Below are 20916 nucleotides of genomic sequence, written 5' to 3' on the forward strand. Positions count from 1 at the left end.
TGAGAGGGAGCTGCCGCTATGAGACTAGCTGCGATGCTGAGAGAGCTATAGGAGGATCATCGGCGGGGGCGGGGAAGGATGGGACGAGGGAAGAGGAGTGGTAGCCGTTTCGCCCTGTGAAGAAAAGGAAAACAAAAGATTGAAGCAGGATAGAGAAGTCAAACAGGACGAAACGCAAGAAGACGAGGCGGATGTAGCGTGGTGATGGCAGCAGGTGACGGACGAGCTGGCGTTCTTGCTAAGGCGGCGATGAGCTGCAGGCTGCAGCAGGAGTGGGCGGGCCCAAAGAAAAATTGAAGTCTCTTCTGCATCATTTATCTGGGACAAGAAGCTTAAAGCGGCGAAATGCTGTGGCGCTGTGGCGCTGTGGCGGGTGACGGTGGCTCTCCCTATTTTGTGCTGAAGGGGGAGCTTATTCAGTGCTTAGCACGGAGTATAGATTATTATACTCCGTACCGAGGGCGGAAAGGGCTGGCGAAAAGCTCCTGTTGAACTTGCGAGCCCCTGTCATCTCTACACAGTACTGAGTACTCAATCAGAATTTCTCGCCTCAAACGTGACAGACAGGCATCATGTTGTGACCGGCAAGTTGGTACAGGGAACAAGGGATGAGCTCGGTGTAAGGCGGCCCCCCGAGCGGCCAAGCGAATTCTAGGCGAGGACTCACCTTGTCACCTTGCTGCATCTGCTTATTGAGGGAGTCTCAACTTTCAGACAATAGCACCTGGAAAGAATTGCTGTCTGCCGGAGTGAGACTTTGAGTGAGACCCGGTGCTTTCAGCGGCCCGCCACTAGTCAACACAGCTACTCTAACACAGCCCTGCATAGTAAGGTAGCTGGGTAGGTAGGGCAGCGCCGCAAGCAATCCATCTGCCGTGCCCTGTCCAGTTTCGCATGGCATAGATTGCACCTGCAGAGAGCGAGATAGACGATGGAGGTACCTCGTCCTGTGAGGCCTTCAATTGCCGAGACACTACCGTGAGAAACCACTAGCAGCTCCAAGGCGGCTTGGGCGGGCCTGGTTTTCAGCATGTGCATGTTTTGAGGAAGTCATGCATGTTTCCCACTTGTTTTACCACCACCATGATACATAGGAGAGTAAGTACTGATCTGCATATGGCTGCATGTACGGATATTGGTAGCTGCGTTACAAATCGGAATCTAGACACACACGGTAGTATGCAGAATAAAACCTCGTACTATCAAGTAATGTCATTCCCAGGGCTGGCCCGCATGCTCAGCCTCTTTTCTTGGTCTATTTCTTTGGTGCTGGGAGTCCGTTGTCGAGCCTTAGATGGGAACAGATGAGTGAGTCTGGATATTGAATTTATGTACCGAATGCTCTCTCAGTCGCTTTCGAGTGCCAATAGTATTGCTTATTAGCTGGCCGCGGGGTGTTCAACAACGCTTGTGCTTCCATGTAGTGAGCCTTTGACAAGAGTAAAACATACCAACAAATGAAAAATGGGAAAACAGAAGGGTACCTAGAATAAATATGAATTCCATTGAATCATCGTACAATCATCATCAGACCCCAGCATTTGTTTATGAACCTGCCCTCGCCAACACGCATAAGTATGCAGCCTTTGACGGAGCTTGGTGCAGCTCCAGGTAGCCCAGGCCGCACAAGAATCCCCTCCCCACTCGCGGCCTCGCGTTGTCCCGCAACCACGAAAAGTCCACAACATTGATCTATCCCAGCGTCTTCCTCCCGCATCCTCACCCACGCCTTGGTAGTAGCCCGCACAACCCCGTTCAGAATGGCGGCCGATATGGATCAGATCGCCCAGCTGCTCAATGCTACCCTCGATCCCTCCCAGCACAGGAAAGGTATTCAGCCCTCCAGCTCCCTTCGTCCTGCGCCCCGCCTCGGCTCCCCCAGCTAACAAACAAAACACCGCCAGCCGAATCGGCCTTGAAGCACGAGGCCTCGAAGCCCCAGTACTCACTCGCTCTTCTCACCATCGTCAGCAATGATTCCGTCCCTGCCAACACGAGACTGGCCGCTGCCCTTGCCTTCAAGAACTTTATCCGCACAAACTATGTCGTACGTCTGCTCGCCTTCTCCCGCGCACCACGACTCCCCGCAAGCCACACTCGACAAGACGCGACAGGCTGACCTTTCCTAGGATGAAGAAGGAAACTACAAAATCTCGGCATCCGAAGTCCAGACCATCAAGGAGCGCCTTGTTGGCCTCATGATTGCCTGCCCTCCCAACGTGCAGGCCCAGCTTGGCGAAGCTATTAGTATCATCGCCGACTCCGACTTTTGGAGGCGGTGGGACACCCTCACACAGGTAGCCTCTGTTGCTCCCTCACCCATGACAGCTGGCTAACTACTACTCCCTAGGATCTTGTCAGCCGTTTCTCTGCCACCGACCCTAAAGTCAATGTTGGCGTTCTCGAAGTCGCACACTCCATCTTCAACAGATGGCGTCCGCTAAGCAAGACCGACGAGCTATACATTGAAATCAATCATGTGCTGCAGACATTCGGCCAGCCACTTTTCCAACTTCTTGTCGTACGTAGTCCAACTCGCCATGCGGTCTCACTGCTTGCTCGCTGACAAAGACAAATCCAGACTACAGACAACAAGATCCAAGAGCATGCCAACGACAAGCAGGCTCTTCGCGGCTGGTTCGAGACGCTCGATCTTCAGATCAAGATCATGTATGACCTTGCCAGTCACGACCTCCCCCCTATTTTCGAAGACAACCTTTCCAGCATAGCCGAACTTCTCCACAAGTACCTCACGTACACCAATCCGCTCCTAGACACCGACGACGAATCCGAGGTCAGCATTGCCGACACAGTCAAAGCCAACATCTGCGAGATCCTTGTCCTCTACACCTTCAAATACGACGATGCATTCTCCCCATACTGCCAGCCGTTCATCACCAGCGCTTGGAACTTGCTTTCAGCGACTGGCACCGAGACGAAATACGACATAATTGTCAGCAAAGCTCTACACTTCCTTACTGCTGTCACTGCCACTGCGCAGTACTCTGGCTTGTTCAATAGTGAGGATGTCATCACGCAAATTGTCGAAAAGGTTATTCTGCCCAACGTCACCCTACGCGAGTCCGACGTCGAGCTTTTTGAAGACGAGCCGATCGAGTATATTCGACGCGACCTGGAAGGTTCCGACAACGACTCGCGTAGACGCTCCGCTACCGACTTCCTCCGCAAGCTTCAAGAGAAGTTTGAGAGCCTGGTGACCACAGCGGTCTCGAAATACATCAACCACTACCTGAATCTCGGGAAAACGGACTGGAAGGCCAAAGATACCGCCATTTACCTCTTTTTGTCTATTGCTGCCAAGGGAGCCGTCACCACTGCGCAGGGTGTCAAGACTGTAAACCCTCTAGTCAACGTGGTCCAATTTTTTGAGCAACACATCGCCTCCGATCTTGTCGCGTCTGACGACTCGGAGCCGATCCCCAAGGTTGACGCCATCAAGTTCCTCTACACTTTCCGAAGTCAGCTCAACAAGGAACAGTGGAAGCAGGCCATTGGCCCTCTGGTCCAAAATCTCAACTCTTCAAACTATGTCGTCTACACCTATGCTGCCATTGCTGTTGAGCGTGTGCTCTTCTTGACCGACGACAACGGCAACCACACGTTCAACCGCGAGGATATCGAGCCCCTTGCCAAGGATCTGCTCGATCACCTCTTTAAACTTATTGAGAAGGACTCCAGCCCGGCTAAGCTCCAGGAGAATGAATTTTTGATGCGCTGCGTTATGCGAATTCTCATCGTCATCAAAGATGGCGCAGCCGCTGTTCTCGACAATGCACTGACTCACCTCGTTGCCATCACAAACATCATGAAGCAGAACCCCAGTAACCCTCGTTTCTACTACTATCACTTTGAGGCCATGGGGGCCTTGGTTCGCTACTGTGCTGCTACTGGTGCTCCTGCTCTCAATGCCAAGCTTTGGGACCCCTTCCATGCCATTCTCGCCGAAGATGTGACCGAGTTCATGCCCTACATTTTCCAGATTCTCGCGCAGCTCCTCGAGTCGAGCCCCGCTGAAACCATCTCGGACAACTACAAAGCTCTCTTGCAGCCACTGCTTGCGGCTCCTCTTTGGGAGACCAGAGGCAATATTCCCGCCTGCACCAGACTTTTGTCCGCCGTCATACCCAAAGCCTCCGCCGATATTGCGGAAAACAAGCAGCTAGAGCCACTTCTCGGCATCTTCCAAAACCTTCTTAGCAGCAAGAAGTTTGAGCTAAATGCTTTTGACATTCTAGATGCCTCTGTTAAGACGTTCGAGCCGTGAGTAGCGCTTAAGTTACGGCACATCAATGACTTTACTAATGCTGAATCGCAGAGCTGTTCTCGACCCATACTTTGGCACTATTCTGCAACTCATCTATACTAAACTGCAAGGTAACCCTGGCCAGTCGCTGAAGTTGCGCTTCGTCCGCTTCTTCCACCTTGTCAGCTCCCGCCTCGAGGCCGGTTATGGTACCGACTTCTTTATCAAACACTCGGACAAGCTGGACGAAAAAGCGTTTGCCCAAGTCTACCCACCGTTCGTGCTTGCTGAGACGGAAAAGCTCGCCCGTCCAATCGATCGTAAACTGGCGGTCATTTCGCTGACGAAGACGCTCTGCGACTCGACTGTGTTTGCTCAAAAGTTTGCTAAGGGATGGGGCAACAGCTGTCGTATCCTGCTGTCACTACTGGCCAATCCACCCGCCGTGGCTGCCGGCGGCGGTGACGAGATTCTCGCCGAGTCAAGCGTCGACGATATTGGCTTCGGTACCTCATATACGCCCCTCAACACTTGCAAGCCCCTGGCGCGCGATGACTTTCCCGAGATCCAAGACGTGCCCAAGTGGGTTAAGGAATACATGGTAAACGCGAACCAGCGTCACAATGGTGCCCTTCAGGGGTTCATATCAGAACGTCTGCCCCAAGACCAGCAGCAGGCAATTACGCAGTACCTTGCCTAAAGGAAACTGTGCACCGACATGAGGGATTTGGAATACAGAAAGGGCAAAGGAACAAGAAAACTAAGAGAGAGAAAAAAAAAGGGGGGAGGGGGGGGCAGGAAATGTTCACAAAGGCACAACATATCGGGCAAACGAGGGAGAAAATACCAAGGGCATTCATTTCATGTGAAGCGATTTTTCAATGTAACAGGATGAAGAAAATGTAGCGGGCATTTGACACACAAAGGGGAGAGAGGGAACGAAACACTCCCCCCAAAATGTACTTAGGTCACGAAAGTTGACATATTGGAGGCTGATACTCCGCACCTTTTGAAAGGAAAAAGCAAAGAGAGGAAAAAAGTGAGGCAGTAGGTCAAACGTAAGAAGCAAATTTCCATAGGCGTGCTTCCGTGCTTACGCGTCAAGAAAGTCGTTCCCCGATCAAGTCAAAACTTGTACATGTACTTTTAGAAAAAGCGGCAAAATTGGCAAAAAAAAAAAATCCTCGTGGTATTTCAACTATGTACGATACATCGGTGTATATCCCAGGTATATTGTTTATGCGAAAAAACACAACTCTCCAATATTTTTCAAAAAATGTACAAGACAAGAGAAAAAAAGAACACATCATAAGGAATCAGAAATGCGAGGGACTTCGGATAAAACAATAAGAATCCATACGACACAAAGGCTTGCGTGGGAGAGCCATCAACGCGGTAACGCAAGTCTGCTTGCCAAATGAAATAAATAAGATAAACAGTTCGTAGTAATGGAGTAGAAAAGGTAAATTGTTCTTGGCGTCGTGAATGTCGTAATCGAACAACAAGAAAAAAAAATCAGACGTAATGGGGGAAGAAAAAGAGAGAAAATGGCAAATAGTGTGCAACGAAGAATTGCTGGCCGAGAGCGAGAATGTCGCGACGTTTGGCATCACCTTGGCTGTTTCGTACAGGTGAAGGGAGGGGGGCTTCTTTATAAGGAAGCAGAAAGAAAACAACAAAAGGATGGCATATGACACGCAGAACAACGAGATTGGTCAAGGCCAGTTGGTCAGGCAGTTTACAGAATCCCGCCCTCTGACGCAACGACATTGACGCTACCTCGCCAGCCGCACTTTTGATCCTCTCGGTTTCTAGCAGTCTGGCTGCTCCCGCGAATGGAGAGATTGGTTCGCGGGGTAGAGGAGCTGATGTCCACTTCGCTGCTTCGCCGGCTGCTGGCACCACTGGCATTGGTCTGCACGAGCAACAGACTGCTCGTACTCGAAAGACGTTTGGTTATGTCGTTGAGACTGAGCCGCTTGGAGCTTGAGCCAGAGGTACGCTTCTCAGCGGCCGGCTTGCGGGGCTCCTCCAGGATCTTGCTAGGCACATTGGGGATATCATAGGTGACGGTCGAGGTAACGAGATGAGGTGTGCTTTGCGTACGCTGTGCGCCGGGTCGGCTTTTGGCATGAGCTGTGTGAGGACGCATGGGCGGAGCAGTCACGATGGCGGCGGGGGCCGCATCAGCATGGAAACTGAGGTGATTTCGAGAAGCCGAAGGTCTATGGCCGGATCGGCCTTGGCCACGGCCGTTTCGATCGGCTATGAAATCTAAGGCTCTTTGGGCCGTCGGGGAGATCAGATTCGCCTTGGTCGCTTGCCCGTAGGCGTCGTCTCCGACATTCACGCCGTGAGAACGGTCGGACTGCGTCTCCTCGGAAGAATCGTCTTCATCGAGTCTGCTTTCAGAAGCTAAACGATTCCTCTTCTCTGTGGCCTCCCTTCGTAAGCGTCGTTGTTCAGCGTCTCGCATCAACGCATCGAACCTGGCGATGGAGCTGAGCTTCTCCTGACCAGGGATGTCTGGAACCGCAAATGGTACATGACCTAACTTGAAAGCTCGGTCGAGAATGGTCTCGCCGGGGGCCGGGGGCGCGTTCACTTCGGGTATCTCGCCATAAAAGCCATGGCTGCTCATACTGTCTCGCATTTGAGTGGGTGAGTTGACGGCTGAGCGGCCGTGGGCCGAGCTGGATGTCCATGCATCCCTGGAGTCATTGTACTCGCCGGAGGGACCAATATCCGTTGGCAGCACGGTTGTATACAGTTGCCCAGGAATGGGGTAAGTATTGTTAGTGGTAGATGGAGAGGAGAGGTCGCTGCGTTTGGAGCGTAGACTAGGCGACTGGGAGCTGAAAGTCACGGGGCGTTCCCTGGGGCCAGTTGAATACGTTGCGGTGGAGCTTTTATGCTGCAGACGATTGCCGCTGCTACCAGGTCTTGGAAAGTACTCTGGCACATCTCGACTGCGCGTGGTGAAAGGGCTGCTGAAGACGGGCGACACGGGGCTCTCCGAGTTGGACATGGACTTTTTGGAGAGAATGTATCGAGCCCAATCCTCCAGGGTGTGTTTTTTATCTTCTGGTGAGGCGCGAAACCAAAGCGCAGTCACGCCCGAGTCCTTGCTCGAGGATACAAGGCCTGCGGCTCGGCTAGAACGACGCTTGCGCTCCTTGTCCGAGATGGTAATGACGAGGGTCGGCTGAGCAACGGTGTGTTTCCGGTGCGAGACATTCTGAACTTGGCAATCGGTGATCAAGGACGCGCTCCATTGCTGAATAGGTTCGTGGTCATCCTGGGAGGAGGCCGATTAGTAGAGGGTCGGGTAGAGCCACGTGATGGGCACGCATACCTTGTGTTTGTATACAGATACAAAGTATTCGTCGCTAACAGGTCTGGGTACGTTTCTGGAAAGTGCGGGGTTTCCATTGTGACTGGTGAGACCATTTTCGCGGAGAACTGAGGGTTTTCGGCCAACGAGAACGTATCGTGTCTAATGGGAGGAGAGATGTCAATAAACAGTGGATGATGCAAGAAAAGATGGTAGACGCACCTTCCAGCTAGCTCTCCCGAGAATCTGGCTGCGGTCCGGAGGGACAAGCAAGAAGCCGTGAAGGGTATCCATCGTGTTGTCTGGCGCAGGGCCGGGCCAGGCCGCAGCGAAGTCGTTGGCGCGGCGTGGGGAGCAATTGCTAAGAGATCATGCTGGAGGAGGCGGGGAGTTGAGCGAGGCAGAGTCCACAGCTGGGTCTACAGAGTCGGCGTCGTCGAGTGAGGTTGGGGGTGTTCTTTGTTGTTGCTGAAGATAAATGGCGGTGGATGGCAGTCGGGACGCAGTCGGGACGCAGTCGGGGAACTGGATAGGTGCGCGTTTGTAATGATGTCGAAGCAAGTACGGCGGGCAGCAGGAGAAGAAGGATTGGCCAGAAGCGGTCTAGAGAAGAACTGGAGAGAGGATGAGGAGCAGTCCAGATCAAGATGAGGAAGCGCAAGACGATTGAGAGTCGCAGGAGCTAGAGTAAGAATAAAAAAAATACGACTGGGCGGTGGTGTGCAGCAGGATAGAGCCCAGGAAAGGGATGCAACTAAGAAGTAGTAGTTGCTTGAGGAGATGGAATGAATGAACGAAAGAGGTGAGGGCGCCTTGGGGGAATGCGGTAAGTACTTTGTACCTGAGCCCCTCTGTGAAGAGCAGGAAGGCAGAGGCCGGTGCAGGTATTTGGAGTTTGGGAGATACCTAGCTGTTAGGCTGTCTGCCGGCACAAGCAAGAGTACTGAAGTACTGGCTACCTGGATATAGTGGGTGGGGAGGGTTAGCGGGACGAGGAGGGTCCACAGCATCGTCGAGCCAGGGCGTGCCACGCCAGGTACATTCTTTGACATACTTACTTGGCTTGGTTTACTTCGCTTTGGAGGGGAGTGTACCTGAGTTGAGTGGCAGCGCAATTTAGGCTTGATATAGGGAGGTATCCAGGAAGCTTGGAAGCCAGGCAAGTCCCTAGCACCCACCGGGAGGCAAGATGCCTGGTTGCCTGGGTACCTTGGTAGGTACCTGCCTTAGGTGCGAATCTTGCTGGAGCCGCTGAGGGACCAATAAAGTTGGGACGCCCGGACGGCTCATCTCCTACGACGTTGCGTGGGGTGCAGCATAGATAATAATGGTAGTCGTAGGAATGATGGTGGTGATGATGAATAGATCTGGGTAGGCGTGAAGGATAGAGTGTAGAAGGAGCAAAAAAAAAAAGAGAGAATAGGAAAGGAATAGAAGATATGAAGAAGAAATCGAAAGATGCTGCATCGTAGGTGCATCAATTCTTTGGTTGAGCTGCCATGAGTCAACGTAGCTACCTGAGTACCTAGATACCTACGTATCGACCTCACCTTACTTTGTAGTGCCTTGTCTGGGTACCTACCTAGGTACCTATCTAGGTATCGAAGTAGACACGCACCAGAGATGTGTATTTCCTCCAGTGCCTACGTCCCTGTCGACGTCCCTGCCTACAGACCTGGCTTGCCAAGTGCCCAGCTCTCCCATGGCGGACTGACTGGCTGGCAGAGGGGGGGGGGGGGGGACAAGACCATAAACGAGGCCCGAAAAGAAGCCTAAAACGTGACCCATGGCGCGCCATTAGCAATGCAAAAGAACAGCACGAATCCGTCACGTTGATGGGACGTGGAGCCGCTGTGGGTGCAGATGGGCCGTACCTTGGCGATAGAAATGCCTCGGAAGCTGGAAGCTGGAGGCCTTGCTGTCGTTTTGATAAACACTACTTAGGTACTGAACTATTAAGTTATCTTGGGTAAGTATGTACCTAAACCAAACACGCAAGCGTGCCAAGGTCAATGAATGGCTGAGAAAAGCCGTCGGTCCATTTGTACGGATTACAAGGTAATTAATTACACTGTCAGAGTGCAGTTCCTGATTCATTCGTTAGCGGCCCTGTGGGTAATAACAAAGCGTGGCACAGGCGTCCAAGCTCTCCTGGTTATCGGGCTCAAATCTAAGTATCTCGCCCTGCTCTTCTAGAGACCGATTTATGCTTTGAATTAATATTGTCGTGTACTATCCAATTTCGCGGAGCCCGTCACTGTATTGCCCACCTATCAATCTGCCTCCCTGCCCTCGCACTCGCACTCGCTACACATCCGTCAAAGTTTGAGCCGAGCCGATCTACCGGTACTTACACGACTGCGATGGAAGCGGCAGACAAACAACCTACCCGGGTACCCAAGGTCAATACGTTCTCTGTAGTCACTGAGTAAGTGATATGTAAGAGATTGGATTCGGTAGCTCAATATCGTGTTTTCCTGCTCCAGAGACGCGGCCAAGGCAACTCTCCTGCCGAAGTAGAGGACGCACCCGCAGGTAGCTGTCAATAGGTACTACCTGAGGTACTATCTGCAGCCGCCATCATGCCATGCTACCTGCTATTAGTAGCACATAGGTACTTACTTATAAGTATCTAATTCTTCATCACCTCTCGCCAATCTGCCTCGCCCCGTGAAAACTCCATCTTTCTATTCTTTTTCTTTGTCTTGTTCGTTTTCCTCGTCTCCTCCTTCTTCTCTCCTGATATCTGCGCCACCCATCAAGTAAACTGTGGCACCTCCTTTTTCTCCCACACACCCCGAGGTCCTCCAAGACCTGCAGGGCACGTCTGTGGCCGCTGGCAGGTGCCAGGCTGGTCACTGGCCCGCAGGCCAGGTGGTGCTGGTGCCGCTGGTGCCCACCAAACCGCCTTCTAGCTCTTCGAAACTCCCCCAACCCGCTTCTTCTTCCCCTCCGTCCCTCTAACCTCTTGGCCTCATTACCCCCCCGGCTCAGTACTATTATTGCTTCTTTCATCAGTCAGTCCTGATACGGAGTACGGAGTACTGCAGAGACATTTGCCCCATCCCACATCATTCAGCCGACAGTCATCCCCGTTTCTCCGGTATTTGGCCCTTGCCACCAATGGCCTCGCTTGCCCCCGGCCGCTCCGCCGTCTCCTCCCACACTAAAACTCGTCGTGCACGTTGGCCGCCGCCCCAGCAGCACCGTTTCAGCCTTCGCATTGACCTCAGGTCCGCCACCGCGACGGTTGAAATGGGGACGACCACCGAGTACTGGGTATCAGTACAGACTGCCACAGACAGGGGAGAGCGGGAACCTCCAGGAACAAAGCACACCCTGCCGCACACCATACGCCACTCTATGCCACGGACGGACATGCCTACTGCTGGTAATAAAGCTGAGAGCAAGACAACTCACCTGCTGAACCCGAGCCCGGTTGCCCGGTCCCTTTTGTTGTTCCCTCTTTTCGGACGGACTTGGTCCAGAGTACGGATAGCTGGACCCGAACACAACCTTGTCGTCGCCCATTCTCTACTCTGCCAGCTGCCATGTGGAAATCTCGGGCCTGCTGGCAACCTACTGTTCACCCACACCATCAAGTCCCTGTCGCACGCATTCGCATGCCAGACGCCAACGCATCTATCCCTCGCCTCCCTCTGGCCTGTCACCTAGCCAGGCTCAAACTCATGCCATTCTGCTCCTAATTAGGCCACGTCATTTGTTGTTACGTACCCAGTACCCGGCGAGCTATAGATGCTACTTGCTCAGTACTGGTGGCGTGCCCATCCCGGACCACGAGCACCATGTAAAACACATCTCCGCCACTGCCGACCCAACAACCCAATACAGGGCCGGACAGGTCGACAGCGGCTGCGGTATATCAGACGCCACAACGACGCCCGCTGTTGATCCAGCACTCGTCCGGTTTCGCCTCCACGCAACCTCTGACGCCCCGAGGCTCTGATGCGCCCTTCCGACGGCCACGGCACAATTCATGACAATATTCTTTGTCCTGTCCGCCAGGCTATCTCCGAACAGCCTGCCCATGCCATACGCCTTTTGCACTTCTTGCCACACTTGGGTCCATTCTTCTCAAGATGACGCCTCACTCGTTTCAACATGGCTTCCTATTTGGAATCGAGCCCTCAACTAGTAGCTTACCTCCGATACAGCCTTTGCACTATGCAACACGTCGATGGGCCAGCAAAGGCCCAATAAATTCAATAGACATTACAATCCTTCCCCTTTCTGAATGGTGGCCCGAACTGCCGACAAGGCGTCTTGATGACTGCCCAATTGAGCTGCTGCAACATGCCACGGCTGTGTTCCGTGCTACATCAACACGGGATAGGGCAACTCTCTGGCCTGCAAATCAATCAGCTTCCAAAGTCATGCTAGAGGACAGGGGGAAAGCAAAAAAAAAAAAAGAAAACAACTTGGCTGCTTGCAAGTTGCAACCCACCCACGACAGCTGCTACCTCGTGGCGTCCACTAATACAACAGCCCGGCCCACCCGCTTGAGCCCAGCGCTGCACTGAAAAGGTGCACCGCCCATCACAGCCTATCACACCAGCGATCATGGCCAGGCCAATAGCGTTACCAACACAAACCAGCACATCGCTCTTGATACCACGCCGCACGCTTACAGCAAGGGTCTATCTGTGTCTGTTCAGCCCAACCGTCGGCCCGTCAAGGGTCGACCGACCTTTTCAGTAATCATCTCGTCAGCGCCTTTCCCTCCTGACTGTTGGCTGCCGCTGGTTGTTGGCTCATGTCAACTGCTACAGCTTCCCCGCCCTGGACCGAGCACGGCCAGACGGCTGCGGCCCAACTCGTGATAATCGGCGCCTTGTCCTTCCTGGTCTTCGCAGAGGACATACGGCGCCCGGCGGGGCAAGCTGCTCCCGAGTTGTCCCCGAGTCGCAGGCTCTAGAGCTTATTCATCTTCTTACTCGCCCCATGAATACTTTATCCGGCTGTCTCGAACACCTGCACTATCGAACCTGCCGCTGCCAGCATTGACGTTCTAGAAACCAAACTAGCGAGCGCCTGCAACCTTCAGACCGGGGGAGGCCCGGCCAGCCCGTAGAAAACGAGACCCCCTCTTATCCCTTGTCACACTGCATGAGGCTTCGTGGGACGATGGCTGAATCAGGCTCCGTCGCTGTCAATGGCAGGATCGTTTTAGCGTTGCTTTCTGTCTTGGCCCAGTTCGACCGATACAGAGACAGCTTCTCAAATTGTACCGGCATGAAGCGATGTGAACTTGGATACTAGAGAAACACTCGGCCCGCTCTGCAAATTGAGTTTTTATGATACTTACTCCTCCAGATGAGTAGCCAGCCACCGGCCTATTGATGTGGGACTGTTTGATGCACTCAAATATCTGGACCCCTTGATATATTCGATCGCCCACGAAAACATGAGCTCCAGATCTGTTTAGCGAGCCTGCTTCAGGTTGGCAGCGTCCGTTGTACCTGCTGTTTGACATGCTACACGGCTTCTCCGTGAAATCATGAAAAATCTCACTTTGTGCTCAATTCGTCCATGGCCCATACATCGTGACACGATGTTGTCACATGTCTGTCGAGGCAACTATTGCTGTGTAATGCCTCGCTTCAAGGTTACGCAGACTACCCAGCTGCTTGGTCAGTGCTGGGTTTTGACCTTATGCAGAACGCGATACCAACAGCCCAAACAAGATGCAGCCTACATATTTAGACCCGGCGCCACGGACCTGTCGTGGTGTTGCCAGGACGCATTGATCAACGGCGTCACATCAACATATCGGCCCCATGAACAAGACTCGGCATTGTTTGTTTGCTCTAACCCCGTACAGTAGGAACTCCGAACGTTGAGGCTGGCCCGGTATTCTCGACTGTCTCGAGACAGCATAAAAAAGTCAAAAGTTGCGGCCAGCTTTCCAATTTCAAGCGAGGGACGTCATCTCTGGGGTTGAGACCGATGCTGAATACAACGCGGCGACATCCATCCTCGAGGGCAGAAACAATGGGTGCTGTGTTTTCTCACCTCGTATTCCATCTTTCTGTCGTCTTGACCGGTTGTTGCGGTCATGCAGCACGTTACACCGCAACTTCTGTGCCGCCCTTCACACCTGTCATTTGGCGTGCATACATTGTCCCCCCCCCCCTTTTTCTTTCCCTTTTTGTGCTCGATTTATTCGATCCGGCGGTATTCTCGGATCACGGCGGTATCGGCGGCGCTTTGTATTGTCTACCCTTGTCCTTTGACCACAGAATAATCCATTTGCCCAACCATGGGGTAAAACCAGAGTATGCGACTATGTAACGTGTTATAGTGACAATATTTCTTTTTGATATTTTCCCCTTCGTGCTCACAAACTATCTATCTATCCATACGGCTTGCAGATTTCTGTCTCACTCTGGGGTCACTGTGCAGGGGAGTTCACAAGGGCCATCACGAAGCCTTGTCTAGCCACGACGAAACTGGCAAAGTGTCGCATGCGCCAGTCATCCTGTACTTGGCCAAAGGGAGGCAAGTCGCCCGCCGGGAGCGTTCAGGGGAGCGTTGCCCGTCTCAATATTGTTGTTCCAGGCACATTCCCCCCCCCCCGAACCTTTGAATATTTTCTTCGACAGCTTTAGGGCCGGGGTGTGTCCGGGGCTCACGATTGGGGAAAAGGCGAGCCAATCGACGCACACCGAAGGCCAAAAGCAGAACAAAGCTCCGACCGGGATCTGGTCAAACGGCTGCCGCCAAGCCAGCTTTCCGGGCAGATTCTCTTTTTGGAGCGGACAGTTGTCATCGGCGACTGTGATGGGCCGAAAGAAAGCCCCTTTTACATTCTCTCTCTCGACGACAGCAAAGTATCTGTGACGACAAGAGACGGTGTGGGAGGTTGACATGGGACGAAATGAGACTGTATGCCACTTTCTCACTCGCACCGCTCAACGACGCCCACGTAGCTTAAACTACATTTTGTATCCGGGCTTGGTGAAATTGAACAAGGGAATCGTCAACAGTTTGATAGTCTACGGCAAGAAAGCGTAAAATCGCCACAGGTAATACATTAACCCTCTATTCAAAACCCAGAAAAAGGCAAACTCGGTGAGGAGAGGTAAGCAGGAGCGCCTTCCTTTTTTTTTAAAAAAAAAAAACAAGCGAAAAAGAAAAGACTACTCACTACCTGATGAGTCAGAAAGGACGGAACCGCGCTTGCGTCCCCAGTGACGTGGTCAAAACCCCAGACGCACAGATACTACTTCTTCTAGTCATTGCAGACAAGTACAAGGCGGTCGCAGCACGAGGTAGAGCAAAGCTTTGAAGAAGAAGCAGAACCACAAGAAAATAATAATCATACACGCAAGTAAATCAACTCCGTTTCGTGTGTGTGTGTGTGTGAGTGTGTGTGAGATTTCTTGTCTCCTAGACCAAGAAGAAAAGACTTGGAAAAAAACGTGTATGCTTGTTCTCCTCCCCCTCAAAAGGCAGAATCAGAAGAACAGGAACCAGGCCCTTGCTAACCCAGCCCAACCGAGCACCGTGGGAAACAATCATGAAGAAGAAGGAACAAAAATCCAAACCCAAAAGCTCGCCCTCTTCGCTCGTGCTCGTGCCCGCCGCCGGTGCCGCCGCTCTCTCTCCCTTTGTCCCACGAACAAGTGAGTGGCTCATGGAAACCCAGAAAAAAAATCCAAAAAAGAACAGAGAGAAAGAGAGCGAGCGAACAGACACACGGAATAAGAAAGCAACAGAATCAAGACGATAATCTTACTGATAAGATGTACCGAGTCGCTTGCTAATAGAGGGCCTCTTCAGCAATGCGCCATCCATTGTTACTGGGTAGTCGTGCGTGCAAGGTTCTTAGTTCGGCTGCTCGAGCCTTATTGCTCCAGCTATTCGCACATCATGTCAACATCTTTTTCTCTGTTCTGAGGGGAAGGGCTGTATCGTCGACTTACATCTTCACGCGGCAGTCGTCGCCCCCAGACGCTAGCATGCATGGGTCCGCCGGGTTCCAGACAACGGCGTTGCAACGTGGAGCATGGCCCTGGAGGCGCTCGACGGCGGCGCCGGTGTTCTTGTGCCAGATGAGAATGTTGCCATCCTCACTGCCGCTGACGACGAATCCCTCGTTCGCACCGCCAAATGAGCTCCGGATGAGAAATTCGCCGCCTGTGTGGCCAAGGAACTTTTGCTTGTGGGTATTGGTCTCGATCTCGATGAGCTGGGCCTCACCGTCTCGCTTATTGAGAAGCATGTGCTTGGAGTCTTCGCTGATGCTGACCGACGTCGGCCGCGTGTTGAGCTCATGACTGTACATGAACTCGCGCGTCTTGGCATTGTAGACGTGGAACGTGTGCTGGTCGTCGAGAGCCACGAGCCAGCGACCATCGGGTGAGAGGGCGAGGTCCTGCACGCGGTGGTCTTTGTTCCATTCCTGGATCTCGTCCGTGTCCACGGAAAAGGTACACAACCCGTGCGCGCGTGATAGCCCGCCCAGCACAAACGACATGCTGTTGGCAGCCCAAAGGCATCCGCTGACGGGTTGGTCGAAGCTAGCTAGCTTTTTTATTAACGTGCCAGACTAGAATACTGTGAGCGGTTGAATGTCTGGGCAAATGGAAATGAGATGCTTACTCTAGCATCCCAAAGACGGGCAAAATGATCTTGTGAGCAAGTAACGAGCATTGTGTCATCGGGACTCCACGAGATGTTGCCGACCCCGGCTTCGTGGTCAGCAAGAATGCATGTAATGGCGAAAGTTGTCGTCTCCCAGATGACAACAGCCTCGCTACTGCCGCACGCCGCAAGTCTAGAACCATCGTGCGAGAATTGAACCTGCCAGGCCTCGCCGGCCAGGTCGGAGAGTTCGAGAGCGACCTCGGTTGGAAAATTTCGACGCTCACAGGAGTGGTCAGAGTATAATGACGGTGAGGAAGCGGCCGTGTGGTAGAGGCAAGTGTCAATCTGGCTCTTTTTCACGTGGTCTAATAAAACCGCAAGCCGGTTTTCGGGAAGCATAACGGAAGGTGATATACATTCTATGCTTAGTTAGTGCGGGTGGCCCGGTCAAAGGACGCCGCGAAGTTGTACGTACTGGAAAGTTCTGATAACAATCTATGACGGGACCGGCCCTGTGCGCCATCCCAATTTGCTTTGGACTTGAGATCATCTGTCGAGCGGCACATGAGCAGACTTGATAATAAGCGAAGCTTTTCTGTGTCCTGGGAGAGCGGGGTCAGGTCGTTGCGCAGAGCCACGAGGGCACGGGAGGTGTCTCGCTGCTCCAACAGTTCGAGATACTTTTGTTGGCGAACCCAGAACCGCATAGTGCTTCGATCCGACCCCGCGGTGAGAACAAGGCCATTGCCCGACTGTCCCTGCTCTTCGGGCGTTGTGGAGCCACTGAGCAACTTCTCCGTCTCATCCCAAGCGCCGTGCAGCACCGAAGATCGAAACGCGGCGACGGTAGGGTTCTCTAGGTTGAAGCCGCTTTCGCGGCTGACGTTTTCAGCGGCAGTTTGATACCCCATGTCAGTCAGAGCCTGGATGAGGATACGGGTGACCTCTTCTCTGTTGTGGCCCAAGTAAGTGTAGGGATTGGGGTCTGCTCCCACTCGCTTCCCCTTCGCCGACGAGCCATTTGTTGCTATTGTAGATTTGGCGTCTCCGTTTGTTGTGCTACCGTTTGCCGTCCGCAGCGGCGATGAAGGCGATGTGCCATTGGCTCCAGACTGCGGCGCAGCTCCGTTGGAAGGGGCGTCGTTGTCGTCAGAGGCAGCCATGTCTGCTGAAGCGCGTCTTCTTCGTTTGGGTTCCGGTTCTGCCTGGTTGTCTGCACCCGAAGCTGCAGCAGCCGAGGCGGGAGAGGTCCCTTGGTCGCGGTGGTGGGAGGAGGAGCGTCGACGGCGTCCGAGTATCTGGCCAGGTTGTTGCGGCGGCGGTTCGCGACGGGATAAGGCCGGGGAAGATTCTATATTCGGACCGGAAGCGCCTGAGGCAGCGGTGGTAGGGTGGGATGGCGGAGCAGAGGTGGCAGTAGTTGTTTGGGCTTGGGGAGCGGTGGGAGAGGTTGTTGATGCAAACGTGGCCGGGTTTTGCGCAGCTGTCGTCGTTGCTATCGTCGTCGTCGTCGTCGTCGTCGAAGCGTCGGAGGCGTCAGCGGGGCGGTTACTGGAATCTGGGAGTCGATCCAGATCGACCTCGCCGCGGCGGGTGGCCGCTGGTTGAAGAGGCGGAATTTCTTCAGGAGCCGGCCGACGGGGGGCCTATGGCTCGAGGACGTCTGATGGAAGCAAAGGGTCGTTCGGATGACGGCGGTGGTGTCGAGGGCCGCGGTTGTGATGGCCTAATAGTGCTCCAGGAGCGGGTAGTGAGCGGATGGGCACATGTGAGTGGCTGTACGGCGGCGTGCGGTGTGCAGCATGTGCAGCAGGTCAAAGCCGAGTCTCTGGGGGGTGGATGAGACGTCGAGGTTGGACCAGCGAGACGCGAGACGAGCTGGCAGGTCGAGCGTGACACGGAGGGCCAAGCAAGGGTGGTGAAAGCTGTACGAGATGGAAGATGCGATGGTGAAGGTGAAAGCAAAGCGAGCTGTCCGAGTAGCACCTACGTACAGAGGTAGGATAGGTTAGTAGGTCTAGTCAGTAGTGGCAAAGGCCACTGAGTGCCTACCTGCCAACTGCCTACCTAGTACTTTAGTAGGTAGGTAGGTACCTAGGTAGGTAGTTGTTACCTTGCCGCTTTTAGTTGTTTACCAAGTATGTGCGCTTCTGCCGTTGTGTGGAGGCCGCGAGGGCGCCTGTCAGCTTCGTGTACGGATTACCAAGGTAGGTACGGAGAACTACCTGGAGAAGCCAGTAGTACGAACCTAGGTAGGTGGCTTTCAGCACACCTTGGCAGGCGCTTTCGGATGCCTTTAGGGTTGTTTGAGATGTAGGTGGGCGGTAAAAATGAAGCAGAAAAGCCTTTGTTGGCCAGAGTTACAGCGCTGTTTGCTTACCTACCTTACCTCAGGCTGATGCCACTGTTGCCTCCCCTCGCCCAGCCTAACCTAGTTGGGCATACACGCTGCTACTTGATGGCAAGCTGACATCTGTCTGGTCAACACTTTATTACTCAGTATGGTGTTTTATTTCATAAATATTTTCATGCTCTCTGATACAGTTAAGACAGATCTCAGAAGAAAAATGTCCCAAAGAAAAAGAGAAAACACAAGGTACGTGAATACCTTCCGCCACAGCAGGCTGGCACAAGGCCGTCGTCCTAGGTATTTATTAGCAGCCTTCAGCGGCTGCCGACAGGCTTTTAGTGGATACAGTAGCCATCAGGTGACCCGCCCCAGCGCGGTTCGGGCAGGCCCAAAGCGCTACCCAGTTCAGTTCCCTTCGGACAAAGGACGTCGCCCGGCCTACTTACCTCGCCCCCGGCTACCTATCAATAACGTGCTTTATCATCAGATGACGGTGTGCGGCTACACAAAAAGCGGCGAATGTATTCGTGCCAATTTTGAGCACATGCACTCGTTATCAGGCAAGTCATAAATGTACTGCTAAGTCAGTGGATCCAGTGCTTGCTGGTGGCTGGACGTAATTCGCTGTTGCCATTTGCGCTGTTGATTCTGTTCTGCCACGCTCGTGCTGCAATGCTGTGCTCCGTGCTGCAAACTGTCATGCACGCCGCAAGTATCATGCTCCATGAAACCCGATATATACATCGAATATATTCGTCTGGCTCCGTTGTAACGTAAATCGAAATCAAGAGACAGCATGTCGGGAGTCTCATTGGTGCTAAAATACACACGCTATCGAGTCAGCTAGGGACGTGCTCGCTATGCCCGAGGCAGGTGTGCTTCAATCCCCTAGACGCCAGTATCACCTCATTTCTTGGTTAACATACATCCAATTTCCCACCGTACCGGCTTTCCAGTTAATACTTGCGCCTGCAGCGTAGCACAACCATGGTTGCAACTTACAGCGCAAGGAGAGCGAGCTGTGAGGTGGGTGGCACACACAGTGTCGCCGGGCGCACCCGTTGCTACAAGTGCCTGCTGAAGGAAGTGGAAGTTGCAGTATGGTGCCTGAAGCAGAGAATCGTAAAGGATAAATGCGATCCGGGTACGAAAATAGAGTGCAAGATGGCGTTGAACGCCTGCAACAGCCCGGTCAGAGGGAACAGCCGAGTATATTGTACCTTGTTTCCCAGCACTGTCCTGAAGGAATTTGGTTGATATGTCTTCTTTGCGACCGCACTTCCTCGTCCAGCATAGCTCCTTCTTGGTGAAGCCTGTCTTTTCCACATATCAGCGAGGAAACAGGTTTATCAACTTCGCACAGATCACTTCAATAGCGGTCCAATGAAGATGAACTCTTGAGTTATTCAGTTCCCAATTGGCGCCCATGAGAACCCCCCTCGCCCGGATGCTTGTTCGAATTGGTCAATTTTTACCAGAATTCCTAGGATAGAAGATAATACATAATATGGGTATAGGCAGTCCCGTGTCACGGGATTGGCCACAGTCGTATGGAGAAGCCGAGCCTGTGGATGTCGATATTCTTTCGCTTTTATCGGCATCTACGAATCTCGTAGCAGCCCAAGGGGCATAAAAGCCTGAGAACTCAAAGACGATGTTTCTTAGTCTTGCCTTACTCGACGTGGAGGGCTAAAGTGCCGATGCAATTGTACAAACCATCGGTCAGGCTTTGAAGAAGCAGGCTCATTTCTATATAATCACCTGTGATTGATGACTTTGTATGAGAGGATTTCACTGATACTGCGTATGCCCATACTTGCCCTCGAAACGATGACCTATGGTTGTAAGCTGGTGGAAATGACGGTGAATTTGACATGCAGAGGTTAAAGCGACGGCTGGTTGTGTACGTTTTGTGCTTTACCATCTCTACGTCTACATGTTCAGTCGGCCTTGCTACAGATCTCGTGACAGTAAGAGGCTGAAGGGCGTGCCGAGAATTCAGCCATCGTTGGCACCAGAGAATTAATTTGGATGCCTAGAATAGACGCGCGTGCGCCATGTATGAAGCTAGATACGAGCCCCGTCACCATGGTATGGATAGTACGAGAGGCTGGCATGCTGGGGAGAGTTAGAAACTAAAAGGACAGGGCTTAATTGATTCGTTCCCACGATTGTCGAACATAACATAATACATTACTCTCAATTCATTTTTTCTACTTCTTCTTCTCGAATTTGCCGGTCTTGTGTCTGGCTATGAACAAATGCCATGTCACGTTCAAAGGTACCCGGTACCAGGATGAACCGATTCTGGCGGCGTAGCCTGCTGTGATTCACGCATCGCCATTGTACCCACTACAT

At 52.8% G+C, this 20916-nt stretch overlaps 3 protein-coding genes across 3 annotated transcripts; 1 reads left to right on the forward strand and 2 right to left on the reverse strand.

Annotated features, from left to right (window-relative positions):
• Positions 1-1760: 1760 nt before the first annotated feature.
• V2A60_004762 (importin-alpha export receptor) lies at positions 1761-4964 on the forward strand (the record flags this gene model as incomplete). The annotated part of the gene is made up of 6 exons (XM_083256076.1): positions 1761-1830; positions 1905-2047; positions 2130-2297; positions 2351-2521; positions 2582-4281; positions 4337-4964. The coding sequence occupies 6 exons, from the start codon at positions 1761-1763 to the stop codon at positions 4962-4964; spliced, it is 2880 nt and encodes a 959-aa protein (XP_083112202.1).
• Positions 4965-6002: 1038 nt separating this feature from the next.
• Positions 6003-7892, reverse strand: V2A60_004763 (uncharacterized protein; the record flags this gene model as incomplete). The annotated part of the gene is made up of 3 exons (XM_083256077.1): positions 6003-7562; positions 7620-7760; positions 7821-7892. 3 exons carry the CDS (start codon positions 7890-7892, stop codon positions 6003-6005), a joined length of 1773 nt encoding a protein of 590 aa, XP_083112203.1.
• Positions 7893-15540: 7648 nt separating this feature from the next.
• On the reverse strand, positions 15541-17371 carry V2A60_004764 (WD40-repeat-containing domain protein; the record flags this gene model as incomplete). The annotated part of the gene is made up of 3 exons (XM_083256078.1): positions 15541-16170; positions 16224-16627; positions 16684-17371. The coding sequence occupies 3 exons, from the start codon at positions 17369-17371 to the stop codon at positions 15541-15543; spliced, it is 1722 nt and encodes a 573-aa protein (XP_083112204.1).
• Between the last annotated feature and the right edge of the window lie 3545 nt (positions 17372-20916).

The sequence above is a fragment of the Cordyceps javanica genome, chromosome 3 (assembly GCF_051103115.1).
Source record: "Cordyceps javanica chromosome 3, complete sequence".
In the NCBI taxonomy this organism is placed as follows: Eukaryota; Fungi; Ascomycota; class Sordariomycetes; order Hypocreales; family Cordycipitaceae; genus Cordyceps; species Cordyceps javanica.